At 39.8% G+C, this 25140-nt stretch overlaps 3 protein-coding genes across 3 annotated transcripts in view; 1 reads left to right on the top strand and 2 right to left on the bottom strand.

Moving 5' to 3' along the window:
- ccdc24 (coiled-coil domain containing 24) overlaps nucleotides 1–12940 on the bottom strand; it is a 15548-nt gene extending 2608 nt beyond the window's left edge. Inside the window, exons 1-6 of the mRNA XM_035670397.1 lie at nucleotides 12908–12940; nucleotides 12640–12801; nucleotides 8700–8857; nucleotides 4657–4770; nucleotides 4445–4549; nucleotides 2890–2944 (exon numbers count right to left, since the gene is read on the bottom strand). Of these exons, the coding sequence (XP_035526290.1) occupies nucleotides 2890–2944; nucleotides 4445–4549; nucleotides 4657–4770; nucleotides 8700–8857; nucleotides 12640–12801; nucleotides 12908–12940 (627 nt within the window). The remainder of the gene's footprint in view (nucleotides 1–2889; nucleotides 2945–4444; nucleotides 4550–4656; nucleotides 4771–8699; nucleotides 8858–12639; nucleotides 12802–12907) is intronic.
- An 838-nt stretch (nucleotides 12941–13778) lies between these two features.
- On the top strand, nucleotides 13779–18254 carry zgc:113531 (uncharacterized protein LOC541359 homolog). The gene is made up of 3 exons (XM_035669992.1): nucleotides 13779–14395; nucleotides 15206–15335; nucleotides 15525–18254. The coding sequence occupies exons 1-3, from the start codon at nucleotides 14045–14047 to the stop codon at nucleotides 15713–15715; spliced, it is 672 nt and encodes a 223-aa protein (XP_035525885.1). The 5' UTR covers nucleotides 13779–14044; the 3' UTR covers nucleotides 15716–18254.
- A 603-nt stretch (nucleotides 18255–18857) lies between these two features.
- Nucleotides 18858–25140, bottom strand: part of b4galt2 (UDP-Gal:betaGlcNAc beta 1,4- galactosyltransferase, polypeptide 2) — a gene marked incomplete in the record, with an annotated part of 149192 nt that continues 142909 nt past the window's right edge. The window contains 1 exon segment of the mRNA XM_035671515.1: nucleotides 18858–23397. Within this exon segment, the coding sequence (XP_035527408.1) occupies nucleotides 23247–23397 (151 nt within the window).

Consider the following 25140-nt stretch of genomic DNA (forward strand, 5'->3'; position numbering starts at 1 on the left):
ACACACACACACACACTCCAAAAATAGGCTTTGTGGTCCATGTGGGGTTTGAACCTATTACCGTGGCGCTGACTTGCTCATATATTTTAGGAAAGCTTGTATGTTACTGACAATATCCTACATGAATCTCTATAAAATCCAGCTGAAACCAACCATCTTCACATCATCTTATGTGATGGTTCTGCTCTATACGAGCTTGATCTTGCTGTTCTATGAGCACAATCCCTTCTGATAGAAAATCTATAAACTGGTTTCGTGAGCTGCTCACACAAGTTTGACCAGAATATGACAGTTGTTTTATTCAGTAGGGTCAGTGCACGCAGGTCATGCTCTGACCATTGATTCTGGTTTTCTGGTGGGAGGTTTAAGGTTTGAGTTAGATTTTGACCGCATGTTTATCTTGTGTATGAAGTAATAGTATTCTCATCCATCACCTCGACCAACATCAGACCACCACAACCATACCATCCCCGCTGACTCCAGTGAGAAACTCCACACCCACAGCTTACCTCCTGCTAAGAGAAAATGGGTCATTACCGTTGTGTTTAGGACCAACTCAGGATTGGCTGCTACAGGATGCACACAAAAAGGCAATTTGATCACACTGTATCTAGGCTCTAAATGCCAGATTTAGCTCAATTTAACAGGTAAAAATATATAATTGAACTCCGGGGTATAACGGTAAAACAATAGCAATCTCAGCTGCATCAAACGTGATGGTGATAAGAAAGTCATGACAGACCTACAGCAGGACACTTATAGTATCTAAAGTGCAGCTTAGTGGTTAACACTGATACAAGACAGCGCTTGACATTTAACATATTTTCCTCCCATTTTCTACTCGATTGCCAGCAACAAAAACTGCAGAAAACATAGCTAATTATGAAACAGATGTTAACAATCATGATCTAAAAAAAAAAAGTGATTTGAGTTGGAAAGCTGACTTGCTTTCCTTCTTAGCAATGTCACTCCGGGTACAATTTGGATGAGAATTCAAATTCCTTTTCTCAAACACATTTACGTACTGGGGATCTGAAGCAGGCGATTAGTGTCTGACTGAAACAGTACTGTAGATATTTTTTTCAGTATATGAAACTACAAATGGAGTTTTTGTCTTATTGAAGCTTTGTTCAGTAGATAGAAACCATAGCTTTCAGTAGTTAGTGCAGTTTCACTATCACTATTTCACTAGTTTCCTCTATTAATTCTGCTCTATAGTATATTCCTGAGGCAATGATGCTTTACAATGCAGCAAATAAAGGGAGTGCACAATAAGTTCACGCCATGAGAGCACGGGGCCACCGGAGCCACGGCTTCATCCCACCTGCATCCCACACATTAGACAGCAACCGTTCGCTTGAGGAGACAATGTCTTTGCAGAGAGAGTGCCACATTTCTTCTATACTGCAGGATCCTTTTGAGAAAGACGTGCCTTTAAGGTAAATGACGACCAAGAAAAGTCTCTTTACAATTAGCTACACACCCTCAGGTCTTTAAGTCTGGAAAAACACACCCATGGGTCAGGAAACGTTCCTATATCTGATGGTTTTCCTCAGTACCTGTGCTGTTATCTTAACGGGATCCTTACGTCACTACTACTATTTGAATAAGTAGGTGTTCATGAAGCAGGTACAATGACAGTGTATGGTCACACACTATATTCACTTTTGGTTCAAACAGAGACTTTTAGAGACTTATTGCTCCTTATATTTCCTCTATATGGAGTCTTCACATTTTTTTTACTTTGTCATGTTTCCAGACAAACTGGCGATGTAACATTTCCAACCAGACACACACACACACACACACACACACAGAGGCTACAGAAAGATAACTTTCACATCTGGTCTGCAGAGAAGTCCTACATCTGGCCTCTAACTAACTCTCTGGTTCTTTCACAATGCCAGGCAAGCATGACAGTGTATCCAGACTGTAGGCATGTATGTGTGTTTCTTTGTTAGTGCGTGATTGTGTGTGTTTGTGTGTGTATAAATGTCTCTGTATGTATGTAGTAATTTCAGTGATTGGAAGGAGATTGATCTTACTCAGCACGGCAAAGCTCTTGGCCAGACAGATGGAAAAAAGAACTAGCTTAGACTGAGCCCTCGCAGGTTTCCTGTGTGCACGTGTGAGTTTGTGTTTGTGTGTGTAAATGGGAACCGTGGCCGCGTTTCAGTGCCAACGGAGAATTAGCAGGTCTACCCGAGGGCGTCCAAACTTTTCTTTTAAAACTTTAGGTAAACAAAGTGATTTGTTTTGGAAAACTCAGTGTCTATTTTTAATGGAAATAATCTGCGTTTTTGTGGACAGTTTTATAATTATGTATAAATTGTACAAAGTACACCGAACAACTGGAACTCATGTTGTCATGATAAACTTAGTTTTAAGCATAAATTTTTAAATTACATTCCAGTAAAATTTCATAGAGATCTAATAAGTCAGGCTGGGTTTAGAGGTTATCTAGAATATTTCCTTTTGGAGTAACAGTGCAGCTACAATGAACACTCGAACAAGCAAAATAACATATTGTATTGTGCTATTGTGTGCTTTTTTATATATGTAATGAAATTTAACGGCAAATCCGGGTTTAAGAGGTAAGTTAAATTATGCCAGAAGGAAAATCATACTGTCCCTATACTGTAATATAAATAGGCTATTCATATACAGCATGGCATCATAATTCAGGATGCCTACAAGGTTATACTGTATGAGTTGTTATTGTCAAAGCTGTTCTGAGCTGCATCAATACAGCAAATCAATATTTTGGTTTTGGCCTGGTTTCCCATAAATAATTGTAGGATTTGGATCACTATTGCACTGGCAGCTTAAAAACAAAGAAGATTAAAGATCCATTTGGTAGTTGGCCGTTTTCCATCCTGTTCTTCTTACCTTTAAATTCTTTACCAGCCTGTTCAACGCTTCACATTCCTCCTTTAGGACAGATCTAGAGAGACAGACAGTCAGTATGTTTATCATCAGTACTCCAGTTGTTTTTTATAAAAGAAAAAATATTGAGCCAAAAGCTTAAATCTAGGTCAAAGTGGAAACTATGCATTTGACAGTCACAACACGCATCCACAGACAAACCCCAGTTAAAAGCTTTTAAAAATGGCTGTGGTTTGCTTTCTTAAATGCAGTGAAAATGCATCCAAATATTTAATGATGAATGTCCTAATTTTATGAGTATGATCAATTTGAACGGTAGCATATGAAATTTGCTAAATATTAAATGTTCGTGTATCGTGTAGTGGTTAAATCTGTGAGAAGTATCCACTATGTAAGCACACAGTGGCAGACTGATAATGAAACCCACCACACAACTGAGGCAGTGACAACAGAATAGGTACACTTGGTGTCTGCTTAGAGTTTATCCTCTGCAGTTTTCATAAAGCTACTGAGGATACGGTGTCCCATTTTTCTTTTCCCTCCCTCTCTCTCTCCCCACCCCTCCACACTTTCTCCTTCTCTGGTTACATAACCATAGAAGACTTCTTTCAAATGAAAAAGAAACTTCTGCCTGCTCTGGGATCCATTTTCTGACAATGGCGCCTTTTGTTCTGGGTTGAGTCAGGAAATGGGGAAGAGAGGGAGAGAAAGAGAAGTGGAGAAAGAGAGAAGGGGGGCTCTCTTCCAAGGTAGCCCCAGTGACTGTATTGCCCCGTGGGCCTCAAAGTGAGGGATGGAGGAAGGAAAAGAAGGGATGGAGTGTGATGGAGGCAGGGTAACGACAGAAGCCGGCGAGGAGAATTGAGGGGAAATTAAGAAAAAAAAGAGGAAAAGGAGAGGCCTCTGAGGAACTCACAGACATACAGAGCACACATGAACTGTCATTTATTATTTCAATGATCTATATAGTGTACCATAAATAAATGGCTTTAATGTTTTTTATTTTTTATATTGTACCAGTGTAATCTATCGTTTAACTCTATTGGTTTACAGTGCATATTCTGTTGCTCCTCTATGCTTCTGGTTGCCAACCTGCGGGGCCGAGACCACCCAGTGGGTCCCAAGAAAAATTTTAGGGTGATTAAAGAAATAGGAAAGAAAAAATATAAATATCTTGCATAATGTTATGTTATCTTTTTTCCCTTTTCTTATGAAAAACTGAATAATTAGACCTCTAGAGGAAAGAAATTATGATGATAATGATTATTATATCATTATGAGTGTATACGTCGGCTGATAAGTCAAAAAATAACTGCAATACAGAACTACCAAACTTGTTTGAGGTAATTAAGAAACAGTGTCTCCATCACATAGTTTGTCCACCAGGGAGTACTGACACGTGTTTTGGTCACAGTTCTTTAAAAACACAAATCCGAAAGGGAACCAAGATTGAATTTAGCTCCTAAATCATCAATATATTATTTGGTCATGAATATTAATCGGTCTGGCTGTCATCACAAGCAAAAAAGGATGGGAAACACTGCTCTGTGTAACTCACTTGAGGCGGTCCACCACTTCATTAATGTCAGTGACATTCAGCTTGTCTCTCACTGCCTCAATCTCATCCTCAGCACTGGACTGGCCTGAACAGCGAGAGTTCGGTCTGAAGCAGGAGGAAATGGAAAAAGTAAGAAAGGAGAGGACAAATGTGTTATGAATTATGTCATTCCAGTAAAATATTCAAGTTCTGTTTTAGCGGTGTTAACTTACCTGCTTTCATTGCCAGTATCTTCAGGGTTGGTGCTTCTGTAACAGCTGTCAAGGTGACCCAGAGCGTAGTCCACCGTCTCAGGTTTGTACCAAAACACAAATTCCTCGCCATCTCTATAGCAACAACAGCACAGACAAAGAAAATCTTTACACAAGTCCGCTTACTGTATCTGCAGCTCTTTCAGTGTTTGTATGAATGAGTTTTCAGCAATGCTGAAAGAGTATACATAGACTCACATAGACTCAGTGCAGCTATAAGTGCTCAGATGTTTAAACTTAAAAGCTACCTCTTCAGTTTGGCTCTCGATTGTAATGTTTTATAACCATTTTTCATTATATTCTTGTTTTGAAATATTTTATTGGCTTATCATTTCAATTTTTTTGTACACAAGTCTACAATAGTTCTACTGTTTATATTTTTACTCAGTCGCTTGTAAAGCATTTAAATTACACTAACCTGTATGAAAAATGCTATATAAATATAGTTTGAATGATTATTTGATTGAATTAATGAGAGCCTCAACAGAAGTCACATTATTGCTTTCTGCAGGTTGATCTGGTGGTGGTTTTAATTTCATAAAGGCTATACAAAATGTGAATTTACTAGAACCTTAGTATCAGAGCTGGACTCATTTAATATTTACAATGTCTATCTGAAAAAAAACTGATCTCAGGAAGAAAAAGATAAGCAGCAACTTTGTATTTTCTGAATGAACCCCGGGAGAAAAAGAAACAAGCAGATGGTGAAGGCAGCTGTTGGTGGGGTGACCTGGTCAGTTCTGCTTAATCTTATAGTCGCTACATAAGGGGAAATGCATCTTCTCTGACCACTCAAACAATGACATGGAGGCGTGTGTGTGTGTGTGTGTGTGTGTCAGGACCACACAGGAGGAAGCCAATAAGATAAATCAGTTGACTTTTACAAGGTACACACCCACCAACACACCCTCATACAAAAATCTTGCATGGGGATGGGAGCTATTTTTATCCCCCTTCTGTTGATGTGGCTTTAAGCAAATTAGTTAGTTGGGCCTTTGCTACAAATACAGGAAAGTGTTCTTGGCTAACATGACTAGTAAATTAGGTCAATACACATACAGACATACACACTAATGATGTTCGGGAGAGAGTACGAGAGAGAGAAAGAAACATGCTGGCCGCCATTAAGATGTTTTGGTAATAATTTCTCAATTTCCACGCCAACAAAGCATATTAAATTGAACTAAACTGACGAACAGAGGGTTGTGGAGCATTATTAAGAGGAAGTGTTATTACGGGGAAGTGTGCTCAGTTTACTCCTGAAAGCCATTCAGCTGATATACACTTGGGACTTTGCCTAATTGAACGATCAAAGGCCCGAAACACACACGTACACACAGACGCACACAAACAAACACACAGTACCATGCATCAAAGTCAACAAGTATACCACAGCCAGCTTCAAAGCGACAAAGCGGTTTGTGTTGGCACAGCGTGTGTGGCACCAATACTTTTTTTTGGTAGTGTTCCTACGCAGCCAATAACAATGGGATACGTTTCTCCCACTGAACTGGGCCACATCACGGCCGAAGCACTTTACAAGAGTGACTTGTGATGTGCGAGCAACTGTGGTTTCAGTTTGTGACGTGCTCAGTGACACTTTAGTAAGACACAGTGCTGTTGTGGGTTGTGGGCATCAGACCTGCAGCCTTTTGGATGGTGGATTGTTAGCTTAAACATCGGGCCTTAATGTCATCCTGACTTAAAAAAAAACCCCTGTTAGATTACTTCAAAATAAACCCCACCCAACTGGTCTGTTGTCATATCAGTGTTACATTATATTCTTTCCATTTCTTCTGATGCATGAACTGTCTTAGATGTGGGGACTACACTGTGGGAAGTCTTAAATGAATTTGAATTCAAAACACCCGCAACAATGCTGCAACAGAGTTGTAGCCATGCTATAGCGTTGTGGCTCCAGGGACAGCAGTGTCTGTCAGTCCATTACTTTGGTTCAAACTGAAATATCTCAACAACCTTTGAATGGATTTCCATAAAGTTCTGAACAGATATTCAATCTTCATGACTTTGGAGATCCTCTGACTTTTCTTCTAGCACCACCATGAGGTTCATTTGTGGTTTTGTTGAAAAGATTGCCAGAAAACTAAACTAAGATGGTAAACATGGTTGTTGAGTGTTAATGTTGTATGTTTTAGAATGGGGATGAAATGGATCAAATGCGGCATCCACAAATGCACTAAATTTGTAATTTTGGTAAAAATGAATGTTTATTCTACAGAATCGGTCAACATGGCACAAATCTGTTTGTGCAGTGAATCCAAACAGAGGGCTGGGGATAATGGAATACAAAATAAGTGCACACAAAAACAAAACAAAACGCCCTAAAACCCACTAAAGAGTTGCCTGTGGCTTATAGTTTAATGACAACACACACATGGACACAAAAGAAAATCACAATAAAAAGGACGGCGACAAATTGACAGGCAATAAAAGGTTTGTCACAAAAACTGAAAACAATCCATCTTATTTTGTGCTTTTACTAAAAGGCCTCAGCAAAACCTACGAGGTGACGTGGGGCGACATTCCTGGCAGCAGCGAGCTAGTTGCTGGGATAGTTACCAGCTCTTTCACACACTCACACCAACATCCTCGCAAACACATTACAGTTTAACAGCCCAGTTTATGTATCAAAATGTAAGGATGTAGAGCACTTTTACTAACCGATATTATCCCGCCAACAGTTTTTATGACACGTCTTCGGAGTATTTTAATACATGTCATTAAATTGCCAATTGCTACAAGCTCCTCTCTGAGCTGAGTTACGATTCAGTACGATGAGCTGCAGAAATTAAAAACTAAACAGTAATTAGGAAGTATTACCACTTCTTGAGGAACTTATAACCCCCTAAAGATACAGTACCAAACTTCATTGCGTTCTGCCTGCGAGCACTTGACAACTGAATGAGGTCAGTTTTACTCTGTGTTTTTGCACACAAACAATTTAAATGAGTATTAAAACATAAAACACATCTTTAATCCAATAAAGCTAGCAGTGACTGAGTCTGTAAAATCTAGGCTGGTGTTTGTTGGAGAGGAATGCATGGAAGTCTCCGTCCTATAATTGTCCTATTGTTCCACAATTCCCATAGCAGTTTGCAACATCTCTAACCAAAAACCTTTGTTCCTCTGCTCTCCATCCCATTTGTAAGTGCCGAGGGAACACAATATAGTATTTTATGGCACTCTTTGTTAGGGGAAAAAATGACGCAGGGAGTGTGAGAGCAGGGTCTTAACCTACTACCGTCTCTTGGCTTGTGAAAAAGCCAGAGGGTTGTGCATAATTTAGACCACCGACCAGGGAAAAAGATTTCTCGCTAGAAAAGATGGAATTTATTGAATTTCAGAGAAATAAAACACGCAAATGTCGACTGTGTAAACATCTGGAACTAAACTGCACTATCGAGCCTGTAGCTGTCAAATATTTAATCTGAATCTTAATTCAAACAGCACGTTGAAAAAGGTAATTTCCTGGGGGCTTGGTTCAAAAATGCAATTTCATTAAGTTCAACTAATGACTGAGAGTTGACTGACGGACAAATTGTGTGTGAAAGTAAAGTTTTCTAAGGAGCGCAGCTGGGTGAGTAGGTATGGGCCAAGGAATCATCAAAGGATCATCAATTTATTTTTCACTTTCATTAATATCAATTGTAACACTGTTGTCGATGGCAAAACAGAACAGTCAACTCAAACATCACTGTAGAAACAAATGCAGCAGGTATGTAAGAAATAAACGATCAGTAATTGTTCTAGCTTAATCTGGAATTATGCACATTCGTAAATAAAGTGAAGGGTTTGTCTTCAGGTACCCTTGTAGTTTCCACCATTTTGCATTTGTATTTGACGGTAAATAACATCAAATACCCAATTTATTAATTATAATTTATGACCAGTACGTTTTTGTTCCATCGAAAGGTAAGAAAACACAACCTTATATTCGCTAATAATGTAGAGTGGATTTATTGTGTGTGAGATCTTACACCTACCTCCCCCCTATGCTGGCTCTCTCTCTGAGGGTCTGCAGTAACATCTTGACCTCGGCTCTCACCAGCTCTTTGACTGCAGGGGGGTCAGCCAGAGGGGAGCCCTGCTGACGTGGGAGCCTTTGCTGGCTCTCCTGCCACATCTTGTACCACGTCTCCGCCTGCCAACGTCATGATTATGGTGAAGACAACCGGGGGGGTTAAACATACAATAATGTATCATAGCAACAGGATATTTATAAGACATGATATGCAGGCACTCTCTGTCAGTCCAGGTGACACATTCCCAGCTGACAGCTCATGATCCTGCACCAAGTGATGATACGGATAGAGAAAAACATTTTCAAAACACAATATGATTTAGTGAATCACTCTGGACAGTCCACTTGCAATATGTTACAAGCAGTGATCCAGACATCCGTCATCCAGCGTCTCCCCCTGACAGGCTCCCTGAGTGAGGATGATTGATAGGATGTGTTTTGGTGAGACCAAAATATTTGTGAAAAAGCAATTACACTGTGCCTGACCGTGTACCGGTGCAGGATTCCTTTTAAATGTGGCACCTGTTACTAAGAGGCATTGTTGACCAAATTACCTACTGTAAAGGAATCCTGGCTCTGTATCTGTGTGAAGTGTGAATTTAAAAGCGTTTATCTTAGAACTTACTTTAACGGACTATGGTGCAATCTATCTGGATTTTTTTCCTTCACTTTCTATTAGTGAAAACATTTTCAGGGCTGTCCTTGGCAGACTGTGTTTACAGTAAAATGCTGTAAACACTGACCGTTGTCTTCTTGGAACAGGAAGCAATACAACCTCTGGGTGCACAGGGACAGAAAATCTGGGCGCGACTTTCTTTCTGCCAAAATATTTTTGATGAAAATATGAAAACAGTGAGCTTTACTTATGTCTCATACACAGGGCTTTCTTTTAGTTCCATATCTTGCTTTCAACTAAAGGAGATGAACATGTAGCACAGACTGAGCATGATGGATTTAAGCTTGGTTATGTCATTAGACAAAGAGCCCTGTCTGTTGCAGGAACAGGCCGCTTTTTTAGTCTTTTTTCTAATTTTGCTAGGATTATCACTGCAGATCACAAAGGAAAAAGTCAGTTTTCTATGCATGACTTCCTCTATGAGCCGGTAGAAGGGCTAAAGCGCCCAGGACCATAGGTGTACCTGTACATTCAGCAGCTTGTTTTCTGCATCTGTACACAAACCTCGTCTGAAAAATCACCACTTTTAAACCACAAAGTAACAACCAAAGAAAAAAAATCATTGTGGGTTAAAAAAAAAAAAGAGAGGAGTGTGTGAATGCTTGCGTGCATAATGTGTCTCAGTGAGGTCTGGATATCATTAACACCTCCACACCTGTTGCCTGCCAATCATTTCTGTCATGTTGCAGTCAAAGACTTCACTTCAAACGAATCCACTGGAGAATACTAAACACACCACTTCTGGTCTTTGCATGTGTGTCCATTCGCATACTGGTATTAACACAGTATGCTGGACTCACGCACACACACACACACACGCACAACACGCACACAACACACACACAGCCCCTTTCACTCACACTGACTTCCTCTGTCTGTCTTTGGGTGTTGAGGCGTTTATGTTACAGGAATCATGGCTCACTGGCTAACAAGTTGTTCCTGGATCTTTTTTCCCCCCTCTCCCTCTGCTTTGAGACTGTTGATCTCATGCAGGAGCTATTTTAAGGGGAAGCGTTGTTGAAAGCTGTCAGTTAAAAGACCTACTAGGAGCCATTATGTTGAATTATTTAAATCGCGTTTTAGACTACATTTAACTAAAGGGCTCATTTTCATTCAGAGTAGAGAGAAGGAGTGAGAGTGTAGAGGGAGGTACAGAGAGATCAGCCTTGTAGAGAGACTTGAAAAGAGAGGCTAATGTTCCCTCTGATCCAACCGCCCGAGACAATGGAGACCTTGATGGAGGGAGGAACGGCGGTATTGAGGAATGGAGGAGTCGCCTGCAGATCAACTATTACTTTTCACAGTGGCTCACTGAGGGATGGAATTCATTACATGGCTGCAAGAGAAACAGACAGGGACAGAGGAGAGAAAAAATAGAGGACAAAGACATGGAGATAAGCAGATACAGACAGGAGGGAAAAAAAGAGAAAAGGAAGTGATCCTGCAGTAAAAGTAATAACTGAAGGAAACCTGCATGCACTAGTCTTGAGAGTTAAATAAGGCGCTCTTGTGCTTTGTTTTGTTTTCTCTCTGGAAATTTCTCAAAGCTCTCTCCGCCTAAGTCTTTCTTTCCGTCTGAGGGCTTTACGCCCAGCCACTGCATACACCGAACTGTAGGTGAAAAAAAAAACATCTGAGCAATACTTAAAGCCACACACACGGTACAGTACACACATGCATACACGTACACGTCTATTTCTCTACACACACACACACACACACAGTCTAGCCAAAGAATATGTGTCGCTAACGGTCTTATCAACAGTTGAGGATTAGCCTCTTTAACCCTGTTATACCGACCCCCTGACTCACTAAGCTTACTGGGCCTCTTTCTGTGTATGTGTGTGTGCAGACGGGGGCGTGTCTGTGTATGAGGTGAATTACTCTGCATCATTCTGGTTTGATTCTAGGTTTAATGCTTCTTTAAAAAGTGGTTTAAATGCTGGTTTTGTGATGTCAAAAGACATTCAATTTGACAATTTAATTGAAATGAATGTATAAGCGTTTTTACACGTTTTTTTTTTTCTGACTGTCTGAATGGCGACTGCAGAGCCGAGACAGACTGTCCATGTGTTTTTCTGCAGACAGCGACTGGCATTTGGCTCAACGCAGGCTGATAACATCTACAGATGGAGAGATTTCGATACTGAACAAACAAAAGAAGATGGCAGAAGGTATAAGAGTAGAAAAGCAAAGAATGTGACACTATTTGAGAGAGAAAACAGCAAAATACAGAGATTTTTATGCCCTACAGAAAGTGCTGATGAGAGAGATTCTTTGTGTCTGTGTGAAATCTACAGCGACAGACTTGGTCTTAAGTGCACATGGCATGACCTCTCTTATGTAATTCAGCTTGAAAGGAATTTTTTCTCAGTAGACGAGGCGGCACTTCTTCACACTTAGCTTTTACGGACAACCACTGAGCTGTTGTCAATGCACTGTAATGTCCTGTGGGTTTAATTTAAAGCTGCAATTATTAGTTGATTAATCAATCAGTCAGTCAACAAAATAAAAGACATTTGATGGTGAGACTTTGGGCTCTTGGAGCTCTTTTTTTTGTCATTTTAATCGAGAGTTGCAGCCCTAGATTTGTTTCTAACACAGTAAATATTTGCTGCATGTCAGCGTCATATCAAGCTATGCAAGCCACACAAATGACTCGCTTTAAATATTTCAAATTAAACGTAACCTTAGCTGTGAATGTTTATCATCGACCCAGCAAGTCTTTCTTGGATGAGGTCTTTTTTGCCAGAGGTGAGCGTTTTCTACGCGAGGGGCTTTGGGGCCGAGAGTTTAGCTGGCCTTGAGTAAATATTGATGTCTGTCTGGCTCACATTTGGACTTCACTGCAGCACAGTGCCAGTTAACCCACATTTCACTTTTATTAGGGAGCCCGGGAATTGTAATAATGAGTGTTTGCAGCCAAAATAACCTACGAACACAACCCAACACCCATCATAAATTGTTTGGGCAGGAATGCTTAGCTGTGCACATTTTCCGATTCACCCTGAAACCAAGCTCAAAAGGAAATTCTTGTAGATGGTGTGATGGTATTCTTGTCAGATCCTACCAGACGCAGTCTCTCAATTCTTTCAACGAGTGTGAAAAAACCATGAATGATGAAACAAGTTGGCTGAATCTGAAAAGAAACTAAAAAGCAAAGTATGCAGCAATATTTTGACAGAAAGAATAAGAAGTTTTGCAGTCGTAACAACCTTCTTCCTACCTCAGAGTGTATATCTGCGTACATGTCAACCAGGGAGTTGCCCAGCGCTGTACGGATCTTTTGCAGCTCTGACCCAGTGACATGTTCAGCGATCAGGCTCCACAGAGACTGGCTGGGGAACCAGAGGTGGTTTGCATCTGGAGACTGCATACGAATGGCAATCTGTGGGGGAAAGGAAACAAAAACAACATACACCATAACTGAGAGAGGCTGAATTTTGTTAGGAACTTAGGGTGTCCCTTTGAGTATTTTCATGTTATATCCTCACATCTGAACCTGGATCCACCACATTTTTGGGCATTTATGCTTCTAAAAATAATCAACTAATTATTGCAGCTCAATTCAAAACACACCCAACCTGTACGGATTTCACATCCATTTGCATCAGTAATAATTAATCCAATATACTGTATGTTACGGTGCATTTTCTTGCAATATGACTACTTTGACTGTTCTATAGCTACTTTTATTGTTAGGTAAAGGACCTGACTAGTTGTTGTTCATCCACCAGAACCAGAAGCTCTTAACTTAATCAACTTTGTCTACAATACTGAGAATGACATAAAGTTAGTAGAAAGCAGAAGTTAACGTCAGCTGGTTTAAGTGTAGCACGGTTAACTTCAGCTAACCAATCAGCGAACTACATGAGCAGCTGTGGAAATATAACAATCACACATTAACACAAAGGTGTTCATAAAACATATTACAAACGCTGACCGGTAACACTATGCTTGTGTAAACACTACAGACGTTTATAAAATTTGCGTTCACGGTGCTGTTGCGGAGAAACAAACGCTCACCTATAGGCTGCGGTATCCAGGGCAAACGTTCCAGTTGCTAAGAGGAGATCTCGCGAGATCGTCGGGAACCGTCAACGGTAGGTTTCTCCAGAGATGGGCCGTTTATCTCATCTGATACAAGCTTCATACTGTTATTTTATTAAAATTAACCTTAAATAAAGCATGTAGTGCAACATTATTTAATGTAACAAATGAGGCTGAATACTTATTCTATGCGTTGGAGTAATTACACACGAGACCACCTGTGTTCTTGTAAAAGTCTGGACTAATAAGATGTTAAACTGGGGGGAGGGACAGACTTCAGCTGAGACTGGTGTGTGTGTGTGTGTGTGTGTGTGTGTGTGTGGATATAACTTTCCCTCTTTATGCCCCCCAACCTCCACCTCCTTCCGGGCTCTGTGCAGAAGAGTGGTGCAGCCCCAGCAGACCGCTGTGGAAGAAAGTAATGCCAGGGTTTTTTTGCGCTCAGTAACAATGTAACAACCTAAACATTTGTGTAAACTTGGCATAACCTGTCTACTAAATCCCAGCCGGACTACAGTGGATGCTTGCAGCCCACTTACTTACCTGTTAACCTTTTTGTTTTGGGACAAGGTGAATCAATCATGGTTTGCAGTGAGCGCTTTTCCTTGGTGCGCAGAATACGCACAGCCGTTTTGGCACTACTGCTTTGCGCACAGGCCGGGTTTGGCTTCTCAGTCGCCGGACAGCATGAAAGCACCTGCGAGGCAAACGGCAGCATATACTTCGTTGGGGAATGGTATTTTTTGGACTCTGATCACTGCACCCAGTGTGAATGCACCACCGAGGGCTCCGCCTGTTCCCGCACCGAGTGCACCGCTCTCCCGGCTGCGTGCATCCATGTCAGCCACTATCCCACCGACTGCTGCCCCAGGTGCGAGAAGATCGGGTGTGAGTACCGAGGAGTGGTGTACGAACTGGGGCAGAACTTCCAGGTAAGCTTTCATGGTAACTTGCAAAGATGGGGATGGTCAGTGATGGCTTCGAGCATGTATGAATGACCCTACAGATATTATTGTTATTATAGGGCCTTAAATGTTTTAAATTACTTTTCTCATATGGAATCAGAATATAGACTTGATATCCACCAGATTCAACGCAGTACATATAGTAGTGGTTCCCATCTTGGTGGTCAGGGCTCAAGAAAACCCTGTTCTTTTCTGACTTTTCTCTAAATTTTGTTAAAAAATTTAAAATAATACCACAAATTCTATCAAAGAAAGACATAGACACTATGAATACCCCAGACACAGAGGACAAAATGACATTTTGTTTTCAGAAAGGTGAGCTTTTCATAGTGTGCAGTGAAGCCAGATTGTAAAGTGTTTATCACACAGGTATCATAAATAGAAAGGTGAGCAGCAGCTCAACACTGTTTATGTGTAAACCTCAGGTTTCTTGGTCTGTTTCATGCAGGTTTGACCCTGTTCTTCAACTACTGTTCATTAAAATATGTGGCTATGCACAAGCATATTTTTAAAATTAAATATATACCCATGACACAGTTTGCCTAAGTTTGTATTATAACCTTTAAGGATAAGCCTATTTACATCTTCTTCACTGTATTTCCTTCCAAAAATGTTGGTATATAACTTGAGTGTGCAGCAGGGAATTGGAGGTAAATGGCGCCCCCTTTTGAGTTGGCAGAAGGAGGGATTGGTGAGAGGTGCTGGTGAAATTGTGATCCATGTTGAGTGTCATGCTATTTGTTTATATGTGTATGTGTGTGTGTGTGTGTTTCCCAGCCGTCAGAATGTGAGCAGTGCACTTGTGACAGTGATGGCATCGCCCGCTGTCTAGTTGCAGATTGTGCCCCTCCACCATGTGTCAACCCCGTCTACCATCCTGGGAAATGCTGCCCTGAATGCAAGGACGGTAAGTTGACAGTAGCAAAAAAAAGAGAAAGTTTAAAATAAGTAAAACTCCTCTCAGAGATGCAGCAGGAGATTTATGCACCACTGTTAAATGTAGTTGTAATTTGCATGCAGGGATTAGTGTGTACACACAACACTGTCCACTTGACAGCTGCAGTTACACTTACCTCTCTTGCTCACCTCCCTCCAGGTCCTAACTGCTACGTTAATGCGTCACGCAGTCAGGTGATTCCCTCAGGAGAGCCCATCTGGGTCGACTCCTGCACCAAGTGTCGCTGTCACGATGGCCAGGATGCCGGATACTGGGAGGGAAACCGTCTCGCCACCTGTTCCCGTCTCAAAAACTGCACGCCCGAACAACCAACCACCCAGAAAAACTGATTTACTTTCAGCAGAAAACCAGTGAATTAATCAATACACATCCTATCTCTAAGAACAGGCTGAACCCTCCTGTGCAACTGAACATGTCAGTGGTATAGCAAGACGTAAAGGATCATCTGCAACCTCATAAATTCAAGTTTTTCTGGAACAGAGCTGAACGAGAACCAAAGAAATTATTTTGAAAACACCAAAAGCCATCAGAGCAGATCAGCTGCCACACAAGGACTTTTTTTAATTCAAGAATTCTGCAATTCTGATGAGACCCACTGAATCTGTCACTTTGGTGGACACGGCTGCCCCATTATCAGGCCTTAGCTGCATATTACACACAAAGCCGAAATGCAAGGTGGATTCACAGAGCTTCGGGTTCACTGCATGCCAGGGGGTTTGGCAAATTGACTAACTGCAAATTTGTGAAGACATTTTCTAAAGTACAATATCGACAAAGACAGGCCTTGCATTATTATCTATGTTAGATAAAATGTGATCCTGTTGTGTGGATGAGCTCTGAGCAATATCTAGGAGAACTTCATTATTTTTAGTTGATTGTGCTTCTATGGTGCATATTCCCGAATAAAGTTGTGTTTATTGAAATTACCACAAATTAACTGAGATACAGAAACCTAGTGGCCAGGTAGTGTTACTGTACTCCAGCATAGAAGTACTGGTTGGCATATACGCAGTACATGTGGACTGGTTAGTGGAGGAGCAGTACTGGCCCCAATTTTAACTCTGTGGCCCCTACTAGGTTAATTTGGCTATATGTAAAGAACAGATAGGACTTGTATCCTGCCAGCTGAGAAGATGAATTGCAGTCCTTGAAAACCAATGAAAACAGTGAAAATAGGGTTAAAACTATCTGTATTTAGTAAGATGGACTGCAGTGATGTTTGATTTAGAGATCCATAAACACCCTTGGGCAGAACATTTATGTAAAAATCCATAATTAAACAAATCTGACAAGAACTAGAAAAAAACAAACTTGACCCTTGAAAGGTTGCTCACTCACTCCAGATATTCAACCTTTTTAATTTTATTTTATCTGCCTGCCCACAGCAAACAACAATAACAAAGCCAATAACATTATTGGATGTTGAGAAATTGTAAATTACCTGTCTTAGTTTGATGCAGCACCCATATGTATTCACAGCTGTGATGCTATTTAGACTAGGAAATGGCTGAGCAAAGCAATTAACAATTTGTAACAATTCTATAAATTCTGCAATTCAACTTCTACGCTAATTGAAATACAATGTGTGAGACTATGGCCAAACATATGACTGTACAGTAGTTGTAGATGATGTAGCGATTTGTGAAGACAGGGTTTCATTTAATGGAAAGCTATTTCTTCATGTACACTGTAGAGCAGGAAAAACAATCTGTAATTTACTGCTTTATTAATTTTCCACGAGAAAGAATGTGTATCCTTTCATAGAAACAGCCCTCCTTGTAATTTCCACTATTATCAAAGCGTGCTGTTGTTATTTACCTCCTACAGAGTGATCTTCAGTGTGTGATGAAATGCAGCGTGAAGTGTCATTTTATTCTTCCTACCTTTATGTGTCATTATCTACCACTTTAATGAGGGACCTTTGAATGGAAACCAAAAATAATCTTGTTGCCTATGTACGGTGTTGGGCCCTATAATGGCGTTTCATTTACTGCGTATTTAAGACTCCCAAGCTGCTAGCTACATGATGTATATCATTAAAACTGACAGGTTTCACAGCCTTAATTCTCCCTGAAAAGCTTCTTTATGCAAGGTTTTGGGTTGAATTTTAACTTTTAGGGTTATGATCCCGTTTTAAATCTTATTTTATCTTTATGAATGAATACACTCTTACTGTATTTACAACATTGTCTAAGAATGAGACTAAATAAGATCTCAACAATGCTCTTACATAGCTATCATCTTAACTCCTGAATGAGCAGAAAGAAACGGGGTTAAAGGAATTGTTTGACATTTTATTGCAGAGTTAGCTGAGAAGATTGATACCACTGTCATGCCTGTTTGGTAAATATGAACCTATAGCTAGCAGCTGGTTAGCTTAGCTTAGCATAAAGACTTTGAACAGCTAGCCTGACCCTGTTCAAAAGTAACAAAACCCACCAACAAGCACCTCTAAAGCTCACTTATAAACACTATATCTTGTTTATTCCATCTGTACAAAAAACCCCAAGTGGCTTTTTACACTTTGGTTTAAATACGGCTTAAACAAACAGGATACAACATAATCATAAAGTGAACTTCAGAGGTCAGAGTCAAGCTAGCTTTTTCTGCATTTACAATCTTTATGCTAAGCTAAGTTAGCTAGCTGCTGGCTGTAGCCTTATATTTACTGTACAGGCATAGTAGTGGTGTCAATCTTATCATCTAATTAATCTAATTCTCGGCAAAAAAGCAAAAAACTATTACTTTAAGTGGAGTTTCAATATACTGCCTAAAATAAAAGGGAAATTATATGAATCGCTCCCACAAATCATGTCATGCTGGTAATATAGACAAGCTCTACAAAAACATCTTGTAAAATATTTCAAATTAAACCATCTTTCTTTTAAATATCTCTCACTTTCTGTTTCTGTGTCAACAAGTCTGAACAGTTTGGCTCTTGGATGCCATCCTGATTTCCCTGCAGAGCTTTTCTGCTGACAGTTTGGCACTAGTGCTCCCTGCAAAACAATAAAAGAAGCAGAAAGTAGAATAGAGACAAAGCGACACCTATACTTTGTAGCATTAAAGATATGTTTATATGTTTGGGAGGGTGGCAGGAAGGACAGAAAAGATAAAATGAAAGACTGCAGAAGTCAAGCCAAATGTAATCCACGAGGCGGTACAGCATTTTAGTCCACCAACTCACTGGGACCACACAGAAACAACAGTAACAGGTTTATGTGGGTTGTCACGGCAACAGGACACAGGGTTGCCAAAACCTGCCGATATTACATTAAATATCTCCGGGATTATCTCAGTCTGCAGATAAAAAAAAAATATTATGAAGTTTCTATTCAGCCACCAGAGTTTGACTGACTTTTTCAGTAACCCTGTGAGAGAAAAAACAATCACAGCAACACATACAAAACAAGTGACAACAACATATAATCTTTAACCATCAGATTTATTGATTGTATAGAAAAAGTAGGTTTGATATGACATAATGCATTCTATATAAGATATAACATTTTCAACATTCAATGTACAAAAAAAAACATAACTAGAGATACAGTAAATGTTTAAAAATGCCCAACAGGCCTAAAAGTCCTGTTAGTTCTCTGCAGCAGACGAGCAAAAAACGTATTTAAAAGAAAACGTTTCAAATACTTAACCACATGAGGTTTGCTTGACAACTGGAACAGCTTCAAAAGCCCAATAAGAAACATCAAGCACTCCTCACGGTTGTTCTCTCAAGTAAAGGAAACGTTTCAAATACTATTTTTGCTGAAGTTTCTGCTGCTGATCTTTACATCTATATCCCAAGTTACTGTTTATACACACTGGGGTCATGCCTCTCTTGCTATATCCTCCATTTTGTCCAGTCACTCCTCAGCTTGTACTTTTTTTTATGTAACTGACCTCATAAAGAGTTGCCTGTAATTAGTCAGAGTACCCTTGATAAAGCTACAATTATAAAGGGTCAATCTACAGATTTTATGCATGAAGTGTAGTTTATTGGTCATGAGGAGTGACTCAACCTTTAAGAATAGCTGTATAATTGTCTTCTGTGGCTCTGGAGGGAGCTTTTAGAAGTATGCTAGCTAATTTACAGTAACACAAGGACTCTCCTGGATAATGTAATGATCCTACAGGTTTATGTTATAACAACAAGTTTTAATTATTTCAACAAAATCATGTTTGTTTGCAGTCTGGAGGACGGCTCTGAAAAAAACTACAGTACTCATGAGCCTCAGCTGCTCTTGCTGTCAGAGCAAATTCAAAACGCTTCGTTGTTGAGTGTGTGAACAAGACATGTTGCCTTAGTTGGCAAATTTCAAATCAAAATCAAAGTTACTTAGCCTGCAGATTGTGCAGATGTTTAAGATATGTCATTGAATGTTTTTTTGCCTAAATGCACCTTGGGAGTTCTAGTTGTTAATCTTCTGTACTGATGATTTGACCATGGGAGTTAAATGCCAATCAAAGCTGTAAAATTGCTTCAACTGTGAGTCACGTAATATTGTCTATGGGAAAAATGTATGTGACTTTTACTTGCAGGCCAAGTTTGCAATGTTGTGAAAGACACTATCAAGGTGCATTGTGGGAAATGTAGGATTCTGGGTTTTTGTGTCATGACCCATACTAGGAACTTAAGTCAGGATATATTAGCCTCTGCTGCTTCAATTTTGACCATTCTTGGTTTTATCTATCCCTCAAAAGACACCCAACTTTATTAAAGTAAAACATTAAATTGCTGAAGTTCCCCTTTAACACTAAGAATGGGAAAAACAGATGAATTAGAGGTAACAGATGAAAGATAAGCATGACTGCATTACAAACTGAACTGAAACCAACAGCTCGTCCCACTTTAAAACAATGACTTTAAAGCAGGATATGGGGAATATGTGAACATATCTCTGCTATTGCACAGGATAAACTGTAAACAGTATAGAGAAGATATTATATTGACCTCTCCACATGTAGTGTGCCCACCGAAGAGACTGAAACTCACCAGGAGAGCTCTGCACTCTGAAGCATCATAATAAGGAAAAAGAAGACGGGTAGAAAGGAAAAGAAAGTCAGATAAAGCGGAGGAGAGAATGATAAAAGGCGAGAGACAGACATAGTCACAGATGGGGATGTGTGCTGAGAGGGAGAGAATAAATAGAAAAATAAAGATACAGTGAGTGGCACAGATTCAGAGACACAAAGAGAGGCCTTGTCGATATCTATTGAAAGAAGAAGCACTCTTGTGAGACACAGCTGTGCCTGAAGTGGGCCCACCACAAAGCACAACAGAGTGCCATTGACACACACAGCCTGGACTGGCAGAGTAAGAAAGAAAAGGCAATGAAAGAGGAGATAATGCAAAGAAAAAAGGGAAGACAGCGTGAATGCATGTGTGTGTGTGGAGCAATCATACCTCCCAACAGGCTTGAGGCGAAGATAACGGAGAGCCAAACAGATGGGAGCATTTTTGCCTCAAGGCTGACCAAAGAGGAGACCAACTATACACAATTTTCACCAAAATAAAAGCCCTGTATTGTTCAGAATGATACAAAACTCAAACAGTTACAGCACTGCACACAAATCGTCTGTCTGGAAATATTCTGTATAGGTTTTGTCGTGATCTCGACTTTTATATTACCTATCTTAAAACACACATCTTAATCGATTAATTTTACACACAAAAATTACCTTTAAATGAAAAATAACCTTTCCTGCCCCTTAGTATACATAACTTCTGAAGGCATCAGTTTGGTGTTTAGGCTTAAAAAGTAACGGCATCAACAGTAGGAAAAATGGAAGGAAGAAGAGTGATGTATCAAAGCATACAACAGTCAAAGGCTTCAATATTCTGATGTAGGAAATCCCAATCAAATATTGTGTTTGTTCCTTTTTCACACAGGGAAAGTTATGAAACACATATGGGACAAAAAAAAAGTTTTAAAATGAAAATTTCCCAACAGAATTGACAGCAGATGATGAAAAAAAACTGAAGCTGCAATAGAGATGTCAATCAAACCGCTCAAACGATAACTTCTCATTACTGCATTAAAATTCACAATTTCCACCAAGAGAAGATCACCTCATAATTTCCTCTTTCCGGATATGATGGCCTTTCTCTCAAAGATTGAAAGAAAAAGATAGCAGAGAGAGAGAGAGAGAGAATGGCATAGTAACAGTTTCAACTGAGTTTTAATGAATTGTGATACTTTAAAAAAAAATCAGACTCCCAGGTTACATTGTAGAATAAAAATGACCTCCAAAATTCATTACTTTTCTCCTAGTGCTGTCTGTAGAGCCAGTGTAAAAGTTACAAGAGCTTTTGTATCCACAATGCTTTTCCCTGTAAAACATAATTCATGACTTTATCTTGACAGCTCATTTCTGATGTTAAACCCCAGTTGTGCCCCATATGTTATAATATGGTGAACTTCCAATTTTCTAATGAGAAATACATATTTCTACTAAATCAAATCTGTACTTTAAGGAATATTATTGTACCTCAAGGCCATTTACATCTTGTCCAGACACAAATGTACCTTTAAAGCACAGATTACCAAAATAAAACCTTGTTCAAGTGGGGTGGAAAAAAACAAGTTTCCAGGAACCTAATCTCCAATATCTGTCACATGGGGTTACAATCATGACTGACTCAGTATATATTTGCCTTGTTGTCTTCAGTTCCTCGATTTGATTTCAAATGTGTTCCCAAAGTAGTTCCACCACGCCGCATTCAGCACAGGAGAAAACTTTTCATCTCTTCAATATGTTTACTTTTGCGAAACCTTTCCGTCACTCCACTAAGTACGTTTCCAAAGTTTTAGTTTATATATATAAAAAAAGAGAACGAAAAGAGAGTTCTCAGGAGTTTGTTGCTGCTGACGAACATGTTTTATCAGCGTGTCCCAGCACTGTTTTTGAGTCTCCTGCGGTAGATGCAGGCACAATACACATTCATTAATTGATACCGGAGGATTTGATTGAGTAAGTAGATCCAAACAGGTGACTCCCTGACAAAAAAGTCAATGTTCAATCGTCTGTGAGCCGGCTGATTTCTTTGAAATGTAATCCATCAGATGAAATTCCATCGACCATCACTACATGTCACCATATTTAGTTAATGTTACAGTTACAACTAATGGAAATCTCCATTATCTTGACCATCACTGTGAATGCTTGGAAAGTAAAATTTTTGATGGCATTTGTAAGGTTGTTGTCCATCAGGTGGAAACCAGCAGGTATTTCTGTCTCTGTATCCACGTAAAAAGCCCATTTTTTCTTTTTCTCTATATGACCTGGGTCAAATATTCCAAGAAATCCAACTCGATGCTCTCCAGTATTTTCAGGACAGGCCATGAAAACGTTCCAAAGTTTCAAATGAAATCATCCAACAATAGCTCCCATCAATACCCTCCGTCGATATGCCATTGAATCACCTCCAGTCTACAAATGATTATTAATGGAAAGACTCCCAAGTTTCAGCTTTCAGTCAAGTTTGACACCAACCCTTTTGGTCAGCCACTGATATTTGAGCTTTTGGTCCACTCTTTGATTCTGAAGTCACTGATTGGTAAAGGTAGGAGGTGTGAAGCCATTGGCTGCTTGAAAAAGTTGTAGGAGGAAAGAGCCTGAGTCCTGGTTAAAGAAATGGCTGAAATCTAAAAACAAAAACAAAGAGAGGGGTAAAGAGGGAGAAAGAGACCAGTGTGTGCTTTTGACTTTTTCCTCTCTCTTACACTCCCGTATCTTTCCAGGATATGTGTTCCCTCTTTGTTTCATTCTTATAAGCTCTCTTCTTCTTATTATTTTTTCCTTCCAGTCAAGGTGAGTTGACCCCCTCATCTTCCTCTCTCTCCCTCCCTCTCTCTCTCTCTAGCCCTTAAAAGGCCGGGGTGGTGGTTTGCCGATCTCCACAGAGATATTTGTGTACAGAGGGTACCTCTTGAACTGAATCACTCTGTAGGTCAGAGAGCTGATACCATCCTTCTTCATCGTGTTCTTCGTGTTCTGTATTTTATTAAATCTGGAGGGTGAAACAAAAACAGAGAGGTGGGAGGGTTGGGGAAGATGGAAGAGAGAGGTAAAGGGAAATGGGGGAGGGGGGGACAATTTCATTAAAAACAAAATTGGGAAAACTTCAAAGTAAAATCTTCTTTGCCACTATATCAGTGCATGTTTGTGTGGGTCTAAATGGGTGATATCAGCGTGTTTAATTAAGATTATTTTACTAATTAACAAGTCTGCAAATCAAAGATTAAAAGAAAACTTTAAAAACAACAACATGACTTTGTGTTGCATTAATACGTTTTCCTCTTTAGTTAATCATCTAGCGACCCCTCAAATCTTTTAGCGACCCCTTGCTGGAGTCCCGAACCACTGAAACGCAGGTACACATGGGAACTGGATTTCACAATCGTGGATCCCGAGGTCCAAATTAATAAGAGAAAGGAAATAAACACATCACAAAACATGAGAATAAATCAATGCAGAGAGCAATCAGGAAATCAAAATAATGTAAATACATATTGGAAGTAATACGAGAGAAAAAAAATAGTGCTCAAACATGGGGGAAGCGATTATAAGGTGCTGTATAATGAGTGACTGCTAATATCAACATCCACAATAAAATCCACAGGATGTTAAGAGCCTCTTTTTTCTCCCCCTCTTGGTTACTTTACATGTTCAATAACCTGAAATCAGAGAGAAGAAACTGTTCTGTTGGATTGTATAACTGAAGTACACATCCAGTTTCCTTTACTGTGTAGATCTCGACCAACAGGTGGTGCTACTGCATTGCACTGTGACTCAGTGAATAGTAGTACGGTATATATCACATCCACCTTGGTTTGTTTGAATTATGCTGGAATCTCCCTTCCCCTATTGGCTGTTATTCAACGGTTACATCAGAATCGGCTCTTACGTTAGAATCTGCTGTGATTTTAGTATTAAGATGGGAAAATAATTCACACAGTGTGTCAGACAGTTACACGGTGCGGCTGCTGCGCTTCAGTTCAGTTTGTGATGCAACCTCTGGCATTACAACGGATTCGTAACACAAGCTCTCCTGTCACCCTTGTTGTAGTATCAGTTTTTGCAGTCAGTCAGGATGGAAACAGGCCACGGTGTGTGAGTGTCTAACAGCATGTTTACAACACTCTTGTTTTAAAAAATGCCTTTTTTTGTCTGTGAACAGAGAAAGAGCTGATGTGTGCAAAAACGCACAGCCCTTTCAAAAGACAGCAGTGACTGACTGCAACAAAAGACGTTTTCTTAATGATATGCTTGGACGTACAACTGGAGTTGACACTTCAGTCCGACATGGACCACTGAGTCCACAGAGTCTTGTCAGAACTGACTAGTGAGGATCTCTCTTCTCTCTCTGCATCGCTTTCTCCTTCTGTCTCTCTCAAATCAAATCAAAAACAGCTTTATTGGCATGAATGGAAGCAGGAAAAATGTTGTCAAGCATCTTTCCCTAGAACAATATAATACAATAAGATATAAATAGAATTACGTGTTATCTGACTTCTACCAAGGATCGGCGCCTCTATCTAAAAGGGAGGGAAATTAGTTTAAGAGAAAGAGTGCAAGGAAGAGAAAGGAGAGGATAGGAAAAAAAGCAGTTTAAACTGAAATGAGGGCTGGATGAGAGGGGAGAAACATGGAGGATAGATAGGCAGGAAGATAAATATATATATATATCTGAGAAAGAGTGACAGATGGAGGGGACAAGATATACTGATATTAAAAAGTAAGTGAATGGGGG

This window comes from Morone saxatilis, unplaced genomic scaffold, assembly GCF_004916995.1.
Source record: "Morone saxatilis isolate NCDOM2014 unplaced genomic scaffold, NCSU_SB_2.0 Contig23, whole genome shotgun sequence".
NCBI classification, from domain to species: domain Eukaryota; kingdom Metazoa; phylum Chordata; class Actinopteri; family Moronidae; genus Morone; species Morone saxatilis.